The 21,150-nt window shown below is 41.2% G+C and overlaps 1 protein-coding gene across 4 annotated transcripts in view; it reads right to left on the reverse strand.

Annotated features, from left to right (window-relative positions):
* The window catches only part of STAMBPL1 (STAM binding protein like 1), a 35,519-nt gene that overhangs the window by 5,675 nt on the left and 8,694 nt on the right, over positions 1 to 21,150 (reverse strand). For 3 of the 4 annotated variants that reach the window (XR_014492611.1, XM_083363407.1, XM_083363408.1), the window contains exons 2-7: positions 10,834 to 10,910; positions 9,929 to 10,146; positions 8,294 to 8,369; positions 7,586 to 7,681; positions 4,120 to 4,453; positions 3,474 to 3,598 (exon numbers count right to left, since the gene is read on the reverse strand). Coding sequence is in view for 3 of the 4 variants with exons in the window: in XM_083363407.1 (XP_083219533.1) it covers positions 3,474 to 3,598; positions 4,120 to 4,453; positions 7,586 to 7,681; positions 8,294 to 8,369; positions 9,929 to 10,146; positions 10,834 to 10,863 (879 nt within the window). In the remaining variant the exon portion in view is untranslated. The remainder of the gene's footprint in view (positions 1 to 3,473; positions 3,599 to 4,119; positions 4,454 to 7,585; positions 7,682 to 8,293; positions 8,370 to 9,928; positions 10,147 to 10,833; positions 10,911 to 21,150) is intronic. The other variant, XM_083363409.1, reaches the window with a different exon arrangement.

Consider the following 21,150-nt stretch of genomic DNA (forward strand, 5'->3'; position numbering starts at 1 on the left):
TGCCCAGAATATATAAGTCTCATAAAAGCCGCTGAATAGTTCAAAGTAGAAACGCACAGTGTTTTGAGGTGAACACTTTTGAATTCAGAATACCCTATTTCAAATGTAAGGCAGCTACCCCGAAAATATGATGGCTTGTTTTGTGTATCTTAGAAGGGGTTTTTTTTAGTATCAATATTCTATTTTGAGTGTAAAACACAACTTGTTCAGAACTCATTAAAATACTGTTTTAATCTCAAAACAGCTATTTTTTTCCATTCAAATTAGGGCACTTCACATTTCACAATGAGGCATTCCAATTCAAAATGGTTTGAACTGAATTTAAATTTGTGCAAAACTCGTATTTGGTCTGTGCTACCATTTAGTTTTTTAATAAATTACAAAACTGATCTTTGGACACACAGTAGGACTGTTTTGGTATTGCTATAATCTGAAGCAGCAGCATTATTCTCAACCTCTTCCTGGACTAAGGAATAACTTAGAACTGCTGCCTCCTTCTGTTCAGATAAGGATAAGGTTACTGACTGTATATAAAAGCCACATTTATGATCTTTATGAAAACAACTCAGCAAAAAGATATATGACAAAGAATGGGAGCAATCAAACAAGTTTAGAGATGTGCAAATTTTTTCATGACTCAAAACCTTGGAGGTTTCAAATGAATCCATCTTGGGGGAAGGCAATTAAATCTTTGGCAATATCAAAATTGAGGCCATGATTTGCATTACAGTGAGCAATAGCAATAGCACTTAGACCAGGGGTCTTCAAACTCGGCCCTTTTATGACTCATGGACTTCAACTCCCAGAATTCCTCAGCCAGCATGCCTGGCTGAGAAATTCTGGGAGTTGAAGTCCATGAGTCATAAAAGGGCCAAGTTTGAAGACCTCTGACTTAGACTTATATACCACTCTATAGTGCTTCACAGTATTCTCTGGCTGGTTTACCATGTCAGCATATTGCCACCAGCAGTCTGGGACTTCATTTTACTGAGCTGAGAAGGATGGAAGCCTGAGTCAACCTTGAGCCCAACAGGATTGAACTCCAGACTGTGGACAGAGTTTGCCTGCAATACAGCTTCTTATGAATGTGTCTGCATGGATTTTGGACTACTAGAGGCTATTCAATTCTTATACTTTGGAATGTTCTCCCTATTTTCAATATTCAACTAGCCTCTACTTTGCACATAAACTGATAGAAACATGTCTTTTTCAACAGACAGCTATGCTTTCCTTCCTACCCAATTTGCGGTGGACTATTTTTTTAGTTATTATGTTTATGTTTATAGCTTTAATGGTTGCCATTATCTGTAAATCTTCTAGAGCGGTGATGGCGAACCTTTTAGAGACCGAGTGCCCAAACTGCAAACCAAAACCCACTTATGTATTGTCGGATGCTGGGTGGGCATGGCCCACTGGGTGGTTGTGGCCAATTGGGTAGGTGTGGCAATTCGGTGGGCGTGGCCCATTGGGTGGACGTGGCTGCGGTGGTAATGGCAGACTGGGTGGGACTAAAAAGTTCAATCAATCAATTCCAACTTTGCAAGATCTTTTTTTCCCCGCGAGAAGTTGAAATTGATTGATTGAAATTTTTTTTTTGCACATGGTGGCGGAGGCCTAAAGCGAAAAGGTTTTATAAAACGCAGCTGAAGGCCTAGGACTGGGGTGACAGTGACGGTGCCCACAGAGAGGGCTCGGCATGCCACCTGTGGCACGCGTGCCATAGGTTCGCCACCACGGTTCTAGGGATATATAATGGTGTTAAAATACTGAAAATAAAATTAATTTTACAACAGACGGATTGATTCCTACTAGGATACTTTTCTAGTGCCCAGGTAAGTCCCCAATTTGGTGTCACATGTGGTGTTGGGCATGGTATCAACTAAAGCTCAAACTAAACTGGCATCAACTAAAGCTCAAATGCACCATGTCAACTATTGGTTTAAATGAATTTCAGGGCTTATGACAGGATCTCCAAGATTGTTTGAGGTTTCAGGGGGAAATTATTACATTATATTCTAAATCACTGTAGCTCAACAACCCAAAGTTTTAGAGACCCAAATGATTCTTTAACCAACAAGTAAAAGATATTGAATTGCTGAAGTTGTTCTTCCTTTTACATCAGGATTTGTTTACCCTAGCTTGAAAGTTTTACAAAATCATTACTAAGAATAACAGATAATTGTTGTCTTTGCTAAGTGGCAAGGATTCACTGAGGTATTGACTAATATTCCCAAATAAAAATGATGAGTCAAATGATTTAGTTTTGCATGTTCTGTAGAACTCTTAAATAAATCCCTACAACCTGAAATTTTATTATACATTTTCTTACTGAATGTACATAGTCCGGAATTGCCCAGAAGGCTTATATAGTACCAAACCATCAACCCAACTTCCCCAGTAACACAAAAAGCATAACACAAGCCAGATAGCCAAGAACAATAACAAAATCTTCCCATTCCCCATCACACCATGGAAAATCATTCTTCATAGCAACAGTCACTTCCTGTGGGGAGGAACCCATCCTGTTACTGATGTTCACAGCCTTTCTGATCAGGTTTTTAGTGGCCTTCCTGAATGCCAGCAGGTTTGGTGCTGATCTGATCTTGGGAAAAATATCAGGAAGGCCTCAGATATAGCACATTGATTATTGGCATTTTTTTTCTAGAATTCAGAAGTTTCTAAAAGTATGGTCAAAATCATTGGCCTAGCTTTGTAGTAATTTTATCATATATGGCTGATTTTTTTCCTTGGCTATCTTAAAATAGTTTGACGCTACTTTATAAATATCAATATAAATAAAAAAATAATTTTCAAATGCTTTACTTGAGAAATTGTGTTAAACTCAGAGAACTCCACTCCATATTAACACATATAGTATAGAGTTGTTACAGACTGGATTTTAAAACTCTTTTTATTTAGCTTTAGTTTGGTTATAATTATTTTAATATAGATACATATGTGTCCTTAGGTCCTGGGCTCAGCATTCCATGTGAAAGTTATGGTTTAGAGACATCTTCACTGCTAATGATACAAAAATTATTCAACTGCAAAAGAAAAAGAAAAAAAGAAAGAAAAATCTATGTGCTAATATCCAAGTTATATTTTCTTACTTCCCTCCTAAGAATCTGGTATAACATACCAACCATTGTATTTAATATCACTTTGTTTCTAATAAAATTTCACAAAAACTAGAGAAATGCAATCACAAAAAGGAAGCTGTGCACAAAGCAGGAAAATAACTTAATAGTTACAGGCTTTCCAGTCTTTAAGATCAACAATATTGCCACAAACCTAGCAAGCAGCACATTAAGATTTCTTGAAAAGACCCTTGCAGAGAGGAAAAAAAATCACTTATTACATAGTAGATCGATGTTTCAGATTTACTTGTGTTAGGTTGTCATAACAAAAACTCATTCCAGTCAAAGTACCATTAAAAGTGCCTCTGCCATACAAATGTGAAGGTTTTATTGTACCAGTTTTCCACAGAGAATGCCACATGTCTCTATTCCTCTTGCTGTATTTGCATCTGCGAGCAGCAAAAACTTGTGACAAAGATCACTGGGTAGAACCACATTTCGCAGTCCTTCAGCAGCAGCATCTAACAAAGAGAAGTGAGAGTGACACTTACACAGAAGTCTACAGTATGAACTGTTCTCACACAACGTAATCTGAAAAGCACTCAGCAGTGTGCACTGCTTAAGAGTGGGTGTTCAAGTGTTCAGCACTACAGCCGATCTAAAGACTCTACATCTGACTTACCCTGATCAAAACAGACTTTTTGTGCCTGATGCAGTTCTGTTGCTTTATTGCAAGCCAAACATACTAAGAAATGATAAGAGCCGTGGTGACACAGTATTGCAGGCTAACTCTGCCCACTGCTAGAAGTTTGATTCTGACCAGCTTGACTCCTTCCAAGTTTGGTAAAATGAGGACCCAGATTGTCGGGGACAATATGCTGACTCTGTAAACAGCTTAGAGAGGGCTGTAAAGCACTATGAAGTGGTATAAAAGTCTAAGTGCTATTGCTATAGTTGTAAATATGTCCAACAACTGTGTATAAAACCTATCCATGCAATAACCTAGAAAGGTAAACAACAACAAAAAAGTGTGATTTCTTACTCTGAACGGCACTTAAGGTAGCAGCTGGCTTTAAGGCCCGACTGATTGGAGGAGATTGACTAGCAGAAGCATCACTCTTGTTTGCTATTATTTTGGGGAAAGAATTGTTCAGGTGTGTAACAGATGATGTATTCCCGTCAGCTGGCTCTGATGTAACTGAATTATTCTTAGTTTTCTGACCACGAGCTAATTCTTGTTTTTTTAACTGATCTTCAAAGAAATGAAATTGTTCTGTTTCTAGCTGCTGTTGACGGATCTGTGCAATCCGCTTCTTTTCTGCCTCAATCAATTTCTGTTGCTCTAGTTTCTTCAGTAACTCAGCTTTGCATTTGTTCTGGAAAATAGAATATATGTTGACTAAAACAGGGTTAATCCAAATGAGAAGGTACAATAGATTTAAATAACATGAAGCATAATAGATCTGAATACCTTAATATCTGCTGCATCTACCAAGAAAATCTCCAGATGTTATCAACATCTGAAGAGTGATGTTGCAATATCACTCTCCAGATGTTGATAACTCTAGCAGCCCCAGCCAGTATGGCTAAAATGAGGACCGCTTACAGCTGCAAATCAGGAATATCTGGAAGACTAAAGGGCCAAATTTCTATACTTGAAATAGTTTTTAAAAGCAAAGGATATGGATGTGGAAGATGATTCATTCTTCTGACTAGAGATTTTCTCCAGATCTGTTTATTCTGATTATTGACATTGCAATAATAGACTGCTAGAATTTAATACCATTCTAATGTCTGAATATTTATTTGCCCCCAGTCTGCCCCCATTTTGCAACTTTAATTAGTTCATATTTATTCAAATGTTTGCCATCATGTTTAGTTTGAATTTGGGAAATGAAAACAAAAGTCTATATCAGAAATATATATTAGACAGGCATATGTGGAAAGGACTGTAACCTTAATTAAATCAAGCTACTAGACTCATGTGAAATAAATTTGAAGAATTAATTGCATTTTAGAAGGTTATTCATACAAAAAGAGCCACAAGAAAATATTTTTGCTATTTACACATGCATATCCAGAAGAAGCTGTTTCTTGGTGCATACTTCATACTCATTACATATTTTAACTTGTAATGTTTTAGTGTTGGAAGAAGTCTCCATATGCAAAAACAAAGAAAATCTCACCAACAATATAACGTTTAGGCTACAAAGCCTTATATAATTACTTCTAGTAATTACACCTCTGCTCCGTGAGCTGCATTGGCTCCCAGTTGTCTTCTGAGTGAGATTCAAGGTACTGGTAATGGTTTTCAAGGCCCTACATGGCATGGGTCCGGAGTACCTCAGGGATCACCTGCTGCCGGCATCAACTTCCCTCCGCCCTGTACATTCCCACAGAGAGGGCCTCCTCAGGGTGCCACCGGTCAGAGAATGTCGTCTGGTGGCCCCCAGGGGGAGGTCCTTCTCTGTGGGCGCCCCGGATTTATGGAATCGGTTGCCGGTTGAGCTCCGGATGGCGCCCGACCTTCGCTCCTTCCGACGCGATCTGAAGACTCACTTGTTCGAACAAGCCGGCCTGGCCTGATGGGGGATGGGTTGGGATTTTATTGTTGTTTTAATATATCTATTTATTGTTTTAGCTTGGGCATTGTGTTTAATTTTTTTTAAACTTTTGTATCTTTCTATTTTTATATGTTTGCCCTGTTCACCGCCCTGAGTCCTTCGGGAGAAGGGCGGTATACAAATAAAATTATTATTATTATTATTTAGTAAATATCAACAATAACTTTCCATCTCTGCAATACTTCAGCAAAGAAATATTCTTGGCACTGATTTTCTTTCTTTTCAGCACCAAGGAAATATTTTTTTATTTTCTCAGCCTTTTCATATATATCAATATGTTAATTATTAATATTTATACTGCACAGAAATGTTTAACTGCTCTGGCGGCTGCTTTTGTTTATTTTACTATCTGTCTTAATGATTACTGAAATACTAATTTTAATTTAATGGATTGTAAATTGCAGTGGAAAAAACTTAGTTCTAAAGGCTAGCACAAATTTTTCAATTGTAAATAAATAATGGGACCATTAGGCCCCAATTTAAAACCTAATTATTTTCAAAGGATTTAAGCAGCTTCTCTAAAGGAGAGCGGCTATAATTTTCAAACAGCAATAAAAAACACATAAGGATACAAAAAGAAAATATATAATTTAAGAAAATTATATATTTAGTGGAATAGAGCAGCAAAGATTGGCAAAAGAAATCAATGCATTTTCAACAATTGCTGATACTGGAACAAGGCAGTCCTTGCAATGTGTAGTTGACAATGTATTATATATATTCATCTCTTATTTATTTCTTTATTTGTATCCTGCCTTTATTATTTTTATAAACAACTCAAGGCAGTGAACATAGCCATTACTTCTTCCCCCTCCTATTTTCCCCCACAACAGCAACCCTGTGAGATGAGTTAGGTTGAGGAAGTGTGTCTGGTTCAAAGTTACCCACCTCGCTTTCATGGCTGAGATGGGACTTGAACTCATGGTCTCCCAATTTCTAGCCTGGTGCCTTAACAATTAGACAAAACTGGTTCTCTGATGCTGGCGTTGTGACATTCATCATCAGCTCAATTAAATAAGCAGAGATGCCCATAGATGGGAAATGATAAGAAACCAAGATGATGATTGTACCTGCACAATTAATTGCCACGTCCACATTCCTTCTGCAAACTCAGATGCTTCTTATCTCACTGTTGTCTAGCCTGTGGCAATTCTTCTCTCTGCCAAAGTCATTCCCACACACATTACAGATAAGAACTAGCATGTGATGGAATGAGAAAGAGGGGGAATTTTTCAGGAGCACCATGGTTTCTTAGGAAGGTGGCAGTACATTCAGGGGAGAAACCTAATAAAGACACTGTGCGGTCTCAAGACCAATGTGGGAGGTAGGAAGAGGTTGGGATAGCCCCCCCCCAAGATATATCTATTAGGTTGGAAGATATGGCTTTAGTCTAGCAAGATTCTGTCTCTTAGGTTAAGCAAATAAAAGAACTGGGTTCAACTGGATTGCACTGGATTGTCTACAAGCTTGGCCTGATATAGCAACACTCAATGGAAGATGTTGGTGCTTTAAGATCTAATAACACTTTCCAGCAAGGTGATTATAAAACCAACTTTATCATCTGACAATTTAAAGGCAAAATCAGTTGCTTTGTCTACACCAAAATGAATGATAACAGTTTTAAAACTGCAGTCTAATTTATAGTAGCTTTCACCACATAAATTATAATTTTGCTTTGGCACTGCTATTCAGAGAATGTATTAGAGTAGGGGTGTCAAACTCGCAATGTCACGTGACATATCGCGACATATCGTGACTTTTTTTCCATTGTCGGCAATGGGGTGGGCGGTTTTGCCATGATGCATCCGGCCTGTGGGTTGGCAGTTTGACACCCCTGTATTAGAGAGTTTATACTTATCTATATAGCTAAGAAGTAAAAGGTACCTTATCTTGCATATATTCCTGGTATTCTGCATTGTATTTCTTTAACAACTCTTTCTTCAATTCATCAGTCCTTGGAAATGCTATATCCTTTAGTTTCTTTGTTAGAGAGAAAATAAGAGAAATAAAATGCAACTATAGACATCTACGTACACACATATACAAATACACACATAAATACTTCTGCTGCTTCATGTGTCAAATAGTCAGGTTAATCCTAGTTTGGTCTAGTGCAGGGGACTGCAACCTTGACAACTTTTAGACTTGTGGACTTCAGCTCCCAGTTGAAGTCCACAAGTCATAAAAGGGCCAGGTTTGAAGACCACTGCTCAAGCTAGAGCCGAGCATCACAAAAATCAAATACTGATTATGATTTGTAAAATTTGAACCTTAACAGACTCAATAAGAGCATTCAACATCCTCAGGCCCCTGTTAGGGTTTTTCTTTCATTAACCATTCTTAGAAAAGACAGGACAAATCCCCCAGAGCAGAGTCCCCAACCTTTTGGGCACCAGGGACCGGTTACGTGGAGAGAGGTTTTTCTGCAGACTGGACGGGGCGTGGTTTTGTGTGCTACCTGCATCCTGTGGATGGGGCTTTCCTTGTGTGTGTGGACCAGTTGCTGGCATGCCATGGACCGGTATTGGTCCACAGACCAGGGGTTGGGGACCCCTGCCTTAGAGGACCATTTCTTTTGAAAAAGATACTCACCTTCATAATATCTTGTTTCTCTGGAACTGCACATTGCTGGTAGTCCCGATGACATGGCAGCTTTTCTACAAATAAACTAGAAAATACACACATATTTATCCCTTTGCAAGTCTGATGAGCAACACTAATGCTTTTCCACTGAGACAACTGCAAAGTAGATAAATCATAGGAGGTTAGAAGGCACATTTGTTTCTTCTTTCATTCACAGAAGCTTTCTATATCTTTGAAGTTTAAATTAGTAGCACTGCTAAAGACCAAAAGAGAATATTCAGAGCTTTGAAGGGATAACGAAGCAAAATAGTCACACCAAAGCTTCACTTGGCCATGTGAACAATTGGAAAAGATGAATGATTTGGAAGCCTCTTCCACCTCGACCTGAGTAACTGGAAGTACCAGAAGAGGCCCTGAATGAATGGGAGATTCATTTCCATGTGAGATGCTACACTGTGTTACCCCTGTATCTAATGATACAGATTGTGAAGTGCTTTATCAATGCAAAGAACTGCTCCCTTGGATGCATAAGCCAAGAGTCTTGTGATGGTGACCAGAAGATTGGTAGTTCAAGACCCAAGCACCACATAACGGAGTGAGCTCCCATTTTTGCCTCAGCTCCTACCAACCTAGCAGTTCAAAAGCATGCAAATGCAAGTAGATAAATAAGTACTATTTTGGTGGGAAGGTAATAGTGTTCAGTGTCCCTCAGCATATAATCATGCTGGCCACATGACCACAGAAAGAGTCTTTGGGCAATGCTAGCTCCCTTGGCTTGGAAATGGAGATGAGCACTGCCCCCTGAAATTGGACACCACTGGGCAAAGGAAACTTTTACTTTTTATAATTGTCTGAAATCATATTATTTATCATGATACAGTGTCACTATTTTTAGTGCAATTCTTCTGAAAGAAATGGCTTGTAAATTATACTCAATGCCACTTTCAGAAGACATTTTTGCATGTCTACATTTACCAAAAAATATCCTTTCTTTTCACCATAATCCTCTCCCTTTTTCAAATATAGCAGGCATTAGTTGACACCCTAATATTTTTTTCCTCAAATACCAACAATATTAGATGCATAGCATAGTAATATGTTTGACTTTCCACACCTTTTGAACAGTCAGCTAATAAAACTGAATTGGAACAAAGAACTTTTTACAGGGATTATGTATGGTATGTATGTATGTAGGTATGTTTGTAGGTATGTATATGTATGATTGTAGGCACAGTTTTAACGATGACCTCTAGTTTATAGTAATATTTAACTCATGATCACTTAGAAGTTTCCATATGTAGAGCAGTTATTATTAAGACTATGTGAAGCTTCATATTCAGTTTCTGAAGAATTTTTCAGAGTGTACAAAATGCAGCACCTGTTTGCACCTTAGGGAAGCGGTTGCATTTTTCCATGGGATTATTCTGCTGCTCTCTGCAGCAACCAAGGACTAATGGGAAAAGTTGTGATTGCTTCTAGACAGTTGCAAATCAGTGCTACTTTCTTGATCTCCAAAACCTTTCTGAAATTGAATCTAAAGGACTGTGCAGACAGTATGGTCTGCTAGTACTGTACCATGGTAATGAAATACAAGGTAACTTCTAAAGTTTAAATTACAGTATTTATTTACAAACTGATTCTTACGTTATAAATTTATTGTAGAGAACAAAGGCATTTTCAAGATTTCCCTCCTGCAGATAGACAAAAGCCATGCGCTCCATCTCCACTCCAGATCTAAAATAGCGTCGGGGTGTAATGTCTTCATTTATTGTGATGTTACAGCCAAGCTTGCTTAAGGCACGGACGCGCTCCTCTGGGCTCAAGGAAATATCTGTGTGATCAGGAATAGCTGCTAGCCTTTTCTGTTAAAACAGAGGTCACAAATTGCATTTTATTTTGACATGTGACTTTGATTCATGTATGTTCAATATTTCTGAAATGCAAATGAAATTATGAGCTAGGTACACCCCATGCTTTTAAAAGGAAGCTTTCATTATGTTTCCACACAATCCCTGCAAAATAAATGATTGTCCTAAAACAAACATTTCCACTGCATGCACACACACACACACACACACACACACACACAGACACACACACTCATGAAAAGCATAATTACCTTGACACTAATTGCAACTGACATGCAACCAAAGTAAGGCCCATTGTGTTGCATTTCCGTTTTTCTTTTCTTTTCTCTCATATACACTTATGCAAATGCATTTTAACCATGAACCTTTGGCTCTCTACTTTTGAAATCAATGTGAACTGCTCTATTATTCTCCAATGGAGATGACCACGAGAGATTAAAAAAAACACGATTCATGATGAAAAGCATAAAGTTATTGAAAACAGCATCTTCATAGCAATAGCACTGAAGGACATTATGAAGCATAAACTGATACTAACTTAGATGCATCTTTACTAGATTTGGGGAATCAGTGCATCCCAGGACATATTTGTATTTGAATAGAAGGCTTGTTCTACAAAAAGCTCAGCAGATGTGCTGTCTGATCAGCAGTTTTCCTATATTATAAAGCATTAATCCTTACCAAGGAACTCACAGTGAATGATTCTTCCATGTTGTGTCAGCAACCCAGCTTATTTTTTTTCTTTTCGATCATGCCATCTAGTCACAAAAGAGAATGGGAAACTGTATAGCATTCAGGAGAAATAGTAAGCTGACGAAGTAGTAGCCAATGGAGAAGTTTCAAAGAAATACAAGCAAAGGAAATCAAATCATATCATTTATAGTTTATAGTTTATTATATTTGTATACCGCCCTTCTCCCAAAGGACTCAGGGCGGTGAACAGGGCACATATAAAATACAAGGTACAAAAGTTAAAAAGAGAATTAAATACAAAGCCCGAGCTAAAACAATAAATAATAATGTAAAAAACCACAATAAAAAACCCCAACACATCCCCCATCAGGCCAGGCCGGCTTGTTCAAATAAATAGGTCTTCAGATCGCGTCGGAAGGTATTCATGGTATAACAACAATAAAGCATATAAAATTTAAAATACACGAAAAAAAGCCCTGAAACCATTAATAATGAGTATTAACCTGCCTTTGCAAGCTATAGCTATTGCTAGAACTTGGCAACCTTTATATTGCTTATCTAGATTACGTCTTGCAGAAGGAAGACTGTAATTCCTTGATCAGAGAGATAACACATTTTTGATAATCAGGTTCCTGAATGCCAGACGTCACAGGTGGTACAACGGGCACTGTAACAATACACAGATACTGACTTAATCACTGTACCTGAGCAGACACATTGATACATTTGCCTCTAATCTATATTGTAATATTTTCATGTAACAAAATTATCAGCCTGAGAAAGCAACAATTATTTGAGGTTGTAGCTAATTTCCTCCACAGTATCTCATAGGCAATTGAATTGAAGGCTGTCCTTCAACCAATAAAAGGCTGGAGTAGTTTTCAATTAAAATGTGCAAAATTGATTCTGGTAGAATATTCTGAAGTAAGACCTGCTTATTCTTAAACTAAAATATTCTAATCTAAACATTTATGGCATAAAAATCAAGGATAGCGTAATTATTGACAATATTACAATTGGGCAATAATTAGCAAGATTCTATTGCCTTGGAAGAGTGACAGAATTAAATCAGTGTTTGGGAACTAATAAAGAGTTATTTAAGAGCATTAAACATGGGCACTAACCCAGACGCCAATTGGTCAGGATTTATTTCCAGCAATACTGGCAAAATTGTATCTTTATCTGGAGCTTTGCTACTTTTCAAATGACAAATTGGTTTTTGGATTTCTGTTGTCAAACCAGAGGCCAAGTGGGATAGGAATCAGATAAAGAAGACCCAAGAGAATCACCACCAAAGGAACACTAAGTTGCCAAAATATCTCATCCAGGACTCCAAACAGATTAAATCTTTGGCACTGGAGCTAGGTTTATCTGAATGCAACAAATAAGATGACCATACTAATTTGTTACTGCTTTTTGGAGCCCTGTCATTTCACTAGTTGGTCATTTTGCTCTTTTTTTCTCCCCAGAAGCTTTTATATTCCTTTTTTTCCCTTAAAGTAAATGAACAATTTACAAGAGGGAGAATCATGACAGGCTGGGTGTTTTACAGGCTGAAATTACCATAGTCTTGGTTTGAACATAATTCTTATCAAACCAAGGTTTGGAATGGGAGGTTTTAGTAGAAAAGTGGGAAGCTATAACCACAGTCCGTAGCTATAACCGCAATTCATAACAAAGCTAGTGTGATGTCTGTGTGAAATTTTTGTACACATTAAGATGTTTATATCCCTACAGCACAACCCTTTTTCAGACTGGGTCTCGGTATAAGGAAATAAAAGATAACTTTGAAGATCTAAAAGTCCTAAGGACCAAGTGTCATGAAGAAAAGGATTTCTAATTGATATAAAAAGCCATTAATGTGAATTTTGTCCATTTAAAGCAACATGCTGCAATGCTGCAGGCAGCCAGTGGTACATTGGGAATTAGTGGCAATTATTCAGATGGGAACATCTTGAATATAAGAGGTAAAAGCAGTCACTAGCAATAACCATTTTGTCATCAAGTCTGACAAAGCAATATTTGTCTTTAGTAATATGTGGCATCTTCACAGACTGATGTATTTTGGTTCCTAAGGCAGAAAACCAAAGTATTGCCCACCAACATTACAAAATCAAGACCATTATTTTTAAAGGACTCAATTTACATGGCAAAGGAACATGCAACATGGCAGTTTAATGTATTTAAACTGATTATATTGCTGACAATTTGCCAGGGTTTAATAATGAACTTATTAAATAAATGTGTTCAATTTCCTGCCTATCTCCCTACATTAATTTATTATTTATGCTGCTAGCTAAAGAGGGGAAGATTTTATAATAGTGACATGTAAAATATTAATGAAACAGGATATTTTTTTGCTGTTTTAATAAGTGGGGAATACAAGATTAAACCTTTATCAGCGCTAGCCACCTTGCAACACTGAACATTGAGAATTGCACAGAGCTCTGGGTTCAACTTCCAAAAAGTGCTACAGAGCACACAGGAGCACAAACATAGCTCCAGTTTCCATGCTTTTCCCCAAAAGCACAAGTGCCTTCTCCACTGTTCTTTTTGGAGATGAAACCCAAAGTACCTCACAGTCTTGTTGAATGTTCTCAAGATCTCATATCTTTTGGTTTCATTGTAAATCTCCCATTTGCAGCCAAACCTGCTTTATCATACAAAGTATGACTCTTTTGTGTATCTTTGAACCTTCAAAAATCACATGGATTTATTTTGGCAGAACACTCCAAGAAATGTCAGCGATGCAATTTTCTACTACTGTATGCTTTATAGTAAGGGGTGGGGTGGGGAGAAGCTAATATAATGGTGTATGAGTCATAGTGTATTCCAGATCTATCACCACTCTTTGTTCCTGTAATGGGAAAGCAAACTGGAAATCAAGCCTCCAAGATATTTGATGAAGCCACTACCAATAAATTGTCTATTGTGGCCAGTGGCCCCCAACATTTAAAACATTTCTAATGTCTTCAGAGCTGTCTGTTCCAACACACAGGACCAGCGTTTCAACTTCTAGTGTACAGATGCGGAAGCTGTGGCTCTTCAGATGTTGCTGAATTTGGTCTGGGGAGCGATAAATTGCAATTTAGCAGTATGTGGAGGGCCATAGGATCCTAACCACAAGTGGATATCATTTGCAATATAATACTGGAGTACAAAATTCTTACTTGATAATTCACTATTTAAACTCATCGGAATTTTTTTTTCCATGTAAACCAGGATGATTGCAGAACTCAACTATGGGAAAATAAAAATTAATAAACCTACGGTCTGTAAAACAACAGCTATAAAACAGCTGTAAAACAACATTTTCCCCATCCATTATTCCCATTTTCCAATATTAGCTTAGTGGTGCCAACCATATTTTTCTTCCTTTGGAGACATTTTTGCAATAGTGATGTGTATTTTTGTTTAGAAATAAATAAGAAAGTAAACAGTACACTTGCAAGAAAACAGCTGTTTCGGTAAATAAGATTTTCAGCAGGAGAAAACCTGAGTCAGAAACTCAACTTTCTCTGATTCCATTGGTAGTCATCAATTTACAGCCATTTATTTAGCAACTGTTTGAAGTTATGATGGCACTGAAAAAAGTGATTTATGACTGGTTCTCACACTTACAATCATCACAGCATCCCCATGGTTGCATGATCAAAATTTGCATGCTTGGCAACTGGCATGTATTTAAAACAGTCGCAATGCCTTGGGTCATGTGGTTACCATTCTAACAAGCTGGCTTCTGACAAGCAAAGTCAATAGGGGAATCCAGATTCCCTTAACAGCTGCACAATTCACCTAACAACCACAGAGATTTGCTTAACAACTATGGAAGAAAAGGTAATAAAAGTGGGCATGATCCACACAACTACTTTGCTTAGCAACATAAATTCTGGTCCCAATTGCTGTAAGCTGTTATTTAAAAAGTGCTTTTTTTGTTCCTTCAGATACACATCAACAAACTTCCTCAACAGGAGCTAGAACTTAGTTTCTATTAAAACTTCCCTAATTCTAAAAGCTCTTCTATGCCAAAACTCGTTGGACCTTCACAGCCATTTCTTATTAAGAAAACATTTTTCAACCATTTTGGTTTATAATAATATTCATCAGTACTGAAATACTTCACATTAATTAATTAATTAATTAACATTTTCCAACTATTCTGGTTTATAATAATATTCATCAGTACTGGAATACACGTTGATTGATTGATTGATTGATTCGATTGTGTTTCTAGACCACCTATCTCTCTCAAGGAAGGACTCAAACTGATTCAAGCTGAATAATTAATTGCCTTAATAGCTTACCAAGGTTTTGGGAGAGTACTGGAGATGGATAGGAGGGGTTAAAATAAAAATACTATTGCAGGGGCCTTTAAACATGGCCCTTTTATGACTTGTGGACTTCTTTTGCAGCGACGACGGCGACTTTGGACCATCTTCACTATCCTGGCCTGCCTACCCTTTTTGCCTCGGACATATGGACATATATATTTATCATCTTCCTGCCTACCCTCCCCCCTCTCCCCTTGGATTTTGGACACACCTGGGTATCGGCCACGGTGGGAGAGTGGCTTGACTTTTCCATTTGCAGCCCCATAGAGGTGGGAGCTCTATGGGGTTTGCCTACCCAGAGGATATCTGGTCCACCTCCAGGAACAGAGTTGCAATCCCGTCGTGAGAGGGCGGGGGGCGGCCCGTCTCTGGGGGCACCCGACTGAGTGGCAGTGAAGTTGGGTGGGGACCCAGATATCTGTCTCCATCTTCGATCCTCCCATGGACAACTAATGGGATGCCTATCCTGGACTTCCTAGACTCATGCGACAATACACTAGCACGGACTTGTACGCCCTCAGGGGTGCCCCCCTCTCCTGGGTGCGACCCACCTCCTTAAATACTCGTAACCTCGGTGACGGGCCCGAGTTCTGGGACCCGGAGAGATGGCTGGGCAGGGGCAGAGGCCGTCAATACAAATTTAATAGAAGGCCTCTGATTACTTTTTTATCGAAATTTTTTATGGGGTTAGGGAGTGGGGTGGGAGATAGGGGTTGTCTGGCTATGGGGGGTGGCCAATCAACCATGGTTCAGGCCAGACTTGGGTCTGACCGCACGGGGGGAGAACGGGGTGTCGTTGTCGCCGGGGCTCATGAGCGGGTCGTGGGATTATCAATTCCGACGGGGAATGGCAGCAGGCGGATAGACAGGGGGCCGTATCGCTACCGGGAGGGCCGTCTCCGCTACTTGCAAGCGGTGAGGCGCTCCGACCCTCTGCTTCTTCTCCGAGGTCCCGGGAGCGAGGATGTGCAGCCTCCTGAGCTCCGGCTGGTGTACCTGAATGCCAGGTCCGTGGTTAACAAAGCTCCCCTCGTTAGGGATCTAGTTGAGGGTGAGCATGCGGACCTGGCTTGCATCACGGAGACTTGGTTGGGCCCAGAGGTTGGGGTCCCTTTGGTTGACCTCTGCCCACCAGGCTTCCGGGTGCTACACCGGCCACGAGCTCATGGCAGGGGTGGGGGAGTGGCGGTCACTATTAGGGAGACCTTATGTCCGCGGGAGACCACCGTTTCTCAGATAGTCGGGTGTGAGTCTCTCTTTGTGAGATTTGGTTCTGGGGCGCAGTTGGGCTTGCTGCTGGTGTACATTTCGCCTAGTCGCACAGCGGCAGCCCTGCCCGAGCTGCTCGATATCCTCTCGGGGTTGGTGGTTGAGTTTCCCAAACTTATAGTTTTGGGAGACTTCAATCTACCATCCCTGGGAGGTTCATCTGAGTTAGCTCGGGAGTTCATGGCTTCCATGACGGCCATGGACCTGACGCAAGTAATTTCTGAGCCAACTCATGAGGGAGGCCACACCCTTGACCTGATTTTTTTATCTAGACGGTGGTTGGATGATCTTGGTGGGGGCTCTCCATTTATTATGCCCCTGTCATGGACCGATCATCATCTCCTGCGGCTGGTCTTCCGTTTTGCCACCCCCCGCCGTGGGGGTACGGAGCCAATTAGATGGTACCGCCCCAGACGCCTAATGGATCCCGATAGATTCCAAGCGGCGCTGGGGTCCCCACCTGCCTCCATTGCTCACAGCTCGGCGGATGCCTTAGTGGAAGCCTGGGAAAGGGCAACCACTGAGGCACTTGACCGGGTTGTACCCTTGTGGCCCCTGACCCGGCGCAGATCCCAGCGAGCTCCATGGTTCTCCGCGGAGCTCCGGGAGATGAAGCATTGGAAACGGGGCCTAGAGAGCCGTTGGAGGTCTAGCCGATCCGAACCCGACCGGTTGTGGTTAAGAACCTACATTAGGTCTTATCTCGCAGCGATGAGGGTGGCGAGGTGTAACTACTTCTCCACCCTCATCGCGTCCGCAGATAATCGCCCGGCCGCCCTGTTTAGGGTGACTCGCTCACTTCTTAATCAGGAGGTGAGGGAGGATCCCTTGCAGGGTCGTGCCGAGGAATTTAGTCAACATCTGTCGGATAAAATCGCTCGGATTCGGACCGGTTTGGACTCCAACTGGGCAGAGTCAGGCGATCAGGACACGGGCGGTCTTGTCAATGTTACCTGGGAAGAGTTTGATTCTGTGACCCCTGATGAAGTGGACAGGATTATGGGGAGGCTGAGCTCCTCCACATGTTTGTTGGACCCGTGCCCTTCCTGGCTGGTTTATGCAGCTAGGGAGAGGACACGAGGCTGGCTCCAGCCGGTTATATCTGCTTCCTTGAGTGAGGGTTATTTCCCCACCGTCTTGAAGGAGGCGGTGCTGAGACCGCTCCTCAAGAAGCCTGCCTTGGACCCAGCTGTATTGAACAACTTTCGTCCAGTCTCCAACCTTTGCTTTCTTGCGAAGGTTGTCGAGAGTGTGGTGGCGCATCAGCTCCCTCTGGTCCTGGATGAAGCGGATTATCTGGACCCCTACCAATCGGGTTTCAGGCCCGGGTACAGCACGGAGACGGCATTGGTCGCTCTGGTGAATGATCTCTGGAGGGCTCGGGACAGGGGATATTCCTCTGTCCTAGTCCTATTAGACCTCTCGGCGGCTTTCGATACCATGGACCATGGTATCTTGCTGCAGCGTCTCAGGGGATTGGGAGTGGGAGGCACAGTTCTTCAGTGGTTCTCCTCCTATCTCCTGGGACGCTCGCAGTCAGTGTTGGCAGGGGGGCAGAGATCGGCCCCTAGGTCTCTCGTTTGTGGAGTTCCTCTGGGGTCGGTTCTCTCGCCTCTCCTGTTCAACATCTATATGAAACCGCTGGGTGAGATCATTCGTGGTTTTGGAGTTGGGTATCATCAATATGCCGATGATACCCAACTTTTCTTTTCGACCCCAAATCACCCCAGTGATGCCCTCGCTGTGATGTCCCGTTGCCTGGAGGCGGTTCGGGTCTGGATGGGGAGGAACAGACTTCAACTCAACCCTGACAAGACTGAGTGGCTGTACATTCCGGCATCCCGGGACATTCAAAATGTTCCATCTCTTTCTATGGGGGGTGAGCTCTTACCCCCCGTGGATAGGGCTCGCAACTTGGGAGTCCTCCTAGATTCACGGCTTACCCTGGAAGATCATATAGTGGCCGTGACTAGGGGGGCTTTCGCCTAGGTTCGCCTGGTGCGCCAGTTGCGGCCCTATCTGGACCAGGATGCCCTGTGTACGGTCACTCATGCACTCGTGACCTCTCGCCTTGACTACTGTAATGCTCTCTACATGGGGCTTCCCTTGAAGACCACTCGGAGGCTCCAACTGGTACAGAATGCGGCCGCGAGAGTTGTCTTGGGAGTTTCCCGGTACTCCCATGTTACATCTTTGCTCCGCGAGCTGCATTGGTTACCAGTTGTCTTCCGGGTGAGGTTCAAGGTCTTGGTTATGATCTTTAAGTCCTTACATGGCATGGGTCCGGGTTACCTCAGGGACCACCTGCTGCCGGCGTCAACTCCCCTCCGCCCTGTGCGTTCCCACAGAGAGGGCCTCCTCAGGGTGCCTCCGGTCAGGGAATGCCGACTGGTGGCCCCCAGGGGGAGGGCCTTCTCTGTGGGCGCTCCGGCATTATGGAATCAACTGCCGGTGGAGCTCCAGATGACATCAGACCTCCGAACCTTCCGTCGCGGCCTGAAGACCCACTTATTTGAATTAGCTGGTCTGGCCTGATGGGGAAATATGGGTTTTTAAATTGTTGTTCTTAGTATTGTATTATTGTTTTTTAACTGGGCATTGGTTTAATCTTTTTTTAACTTTTGTATCGTTATTTATATATGCCCTGTGAACCGCCCTGAGTCCCTAGGGAGAAGGGCGGTATACAAATCAAAATAAAATAAAAATAAATAAATAAATAAAAAATAAACTCCCAGAATTCCTCAGCCAGCATGCCTGGCTGAGGGATTCTGGGAATTGAAGTCCACAAGTCATAAAAGGGCCAAGTTTGAAGACCCTTGCCATACAGTATTAAGTCATATATTTTCATCTGAAATGTTTTAATGCAGTGTCTCCGTGCTTTCTTTTTTGTTGTTGTTTTTTACTTTACATTTTTTTACTTTTTTACTTTACTGGGGAGACATTGAAGATGATTTATTTTATGGACTCATTAGATTTATATCCCACCCTTTTCTCCAAACATTCAAGATGGCATATGTCACATTCTCTTCCTTCATGATCTCCTCTTAACAGCCCTGTGAGATAAGTTGGACTGTCAAGAATGATCAGCCTAGTCACACAATGAACTTCTGTTGGTGATGGTGACCTCAATCCTAATTCAGAACCTTAACTACATGGCACATATGCCTACATTCTTATTAGCTAATAGTATTTAGCAACTAACACAGTCCACAAAATTTTGGAAGAAACATTATAGTGGAAGATAAATTTTTATCATTTTCCACAGAACCTAAGTATTATACTTCATTTAATCTGGCAACCAAGCCCTTTTAATTTCATTAATCCGACAATGAACAGTTTTTAAAAACTAAGGCAAGGTATAGGCCACTTCTGCACCAATATGATTTACTTATGTTTTTATCATCATTCCTCCCAACAATTCCAGTGCTATCTATTTACATAATATTTCTCTTAATCATAAGACATCTGTGTCTATAAATCATCTCATTATTTTTTTTACCAAAAACAAGTAACAATTAAAGTCATTCTGCCCTCATAAAGCTGACATTCTTTTTAATGCTGTCACTATGTACCATCTTCCTCCAAAGATAGCACAAGTATGAAACATACAGAAACCAAATAATTGAAGATTGGGGGAAAAAAGCTGACCAGGTTTGACCCACATATCTCTCATGAAAAATTCAGCATTTACTCCATCATTACAGAAAACAAGAAACAGGGTGTTTTTTTAAAAAAAAATAGGGTTGGGGTTCATCTGGCTTCCAGTGACATCATAGCAGGCTCCAACTTTGAGTCCAGCATCAAACCTCAAAGAATTGCATATAAGTTACATGGGTTTTTAATGTGTTATGTCATGTGTTGGAAATGCTATATTTAAGCACTGTGCATTTTAAAATGGGGAATGTATCATCTAGATCAGACTTGTTAAACACAAGGCCTGGGGCCCGGATTCGGCCCACGAAGTGGTTTCATGTGGCCCGCAAAGCCATCCTGGAAACAGTGAGGGAATGGCCCCCACTGCCTTGGCCCTGAGACCCTCCTTCTGCCAGAGACCCTCAGATCTGTCCCACTCCTGCCCAGGCCCCCATAGGCACCCTTGATACGAACGATGTAGAGCTGGCCATGCCCACCCAGTAGGCCATACACACTTTAGCCACGCCCACCCAGTAGGCCACACCCACCCAGTAGGCCGCGCCCACCCAGTAGGCCATGCCCACCCGGCCCCTTGAGGGCAACTGCAGTGCTGATGCGGCCCTCAATGAAATTGAGTTTGACACCCCTGATCTAGATCAGGCATGTCAAACTTGCGATGTCACGTGACATCGTGTGACGTATTGTGACTTTTTCCCCATTGCCGGCAATAGGGAGGGCATGGTTTCATTGTGATGCATCCGGCCCGCAGGCCGGCAGTTTGACATGCTTGATCTAGATTCTCGAAACTTTTGGTTTGAACAGAAGTTATGTTGGTTTTGAGTTGGGAGGGATAAGGATCTTAACCAAGTTATGTTGGTTTTGAGTTGGGAGGGGTAAGTACCTTATCCCTCCCAACTCAAAACCAACATAACTTGGTTAATGTACTTACCCATCCCAACTCAAAACCAACTTAACTTCTGTTTAAAACAAAAGTTTCTAGATAAAACATTTCCCATTTTTAAATGCACAGTGCTTAATCATAGCATTTCCAACACGACACATATTAAAAGCC

This window comes from Vipera ursinii (assembly GCF_947247035.1).
Source record: "Vipera ursinii genome assembly, chromosome: 5".
NCBI lineage: Eukaryota > Metazoa > Chordata > Lepidosauria > Squamata > Viperidae > Vipera > Vipera ursinii.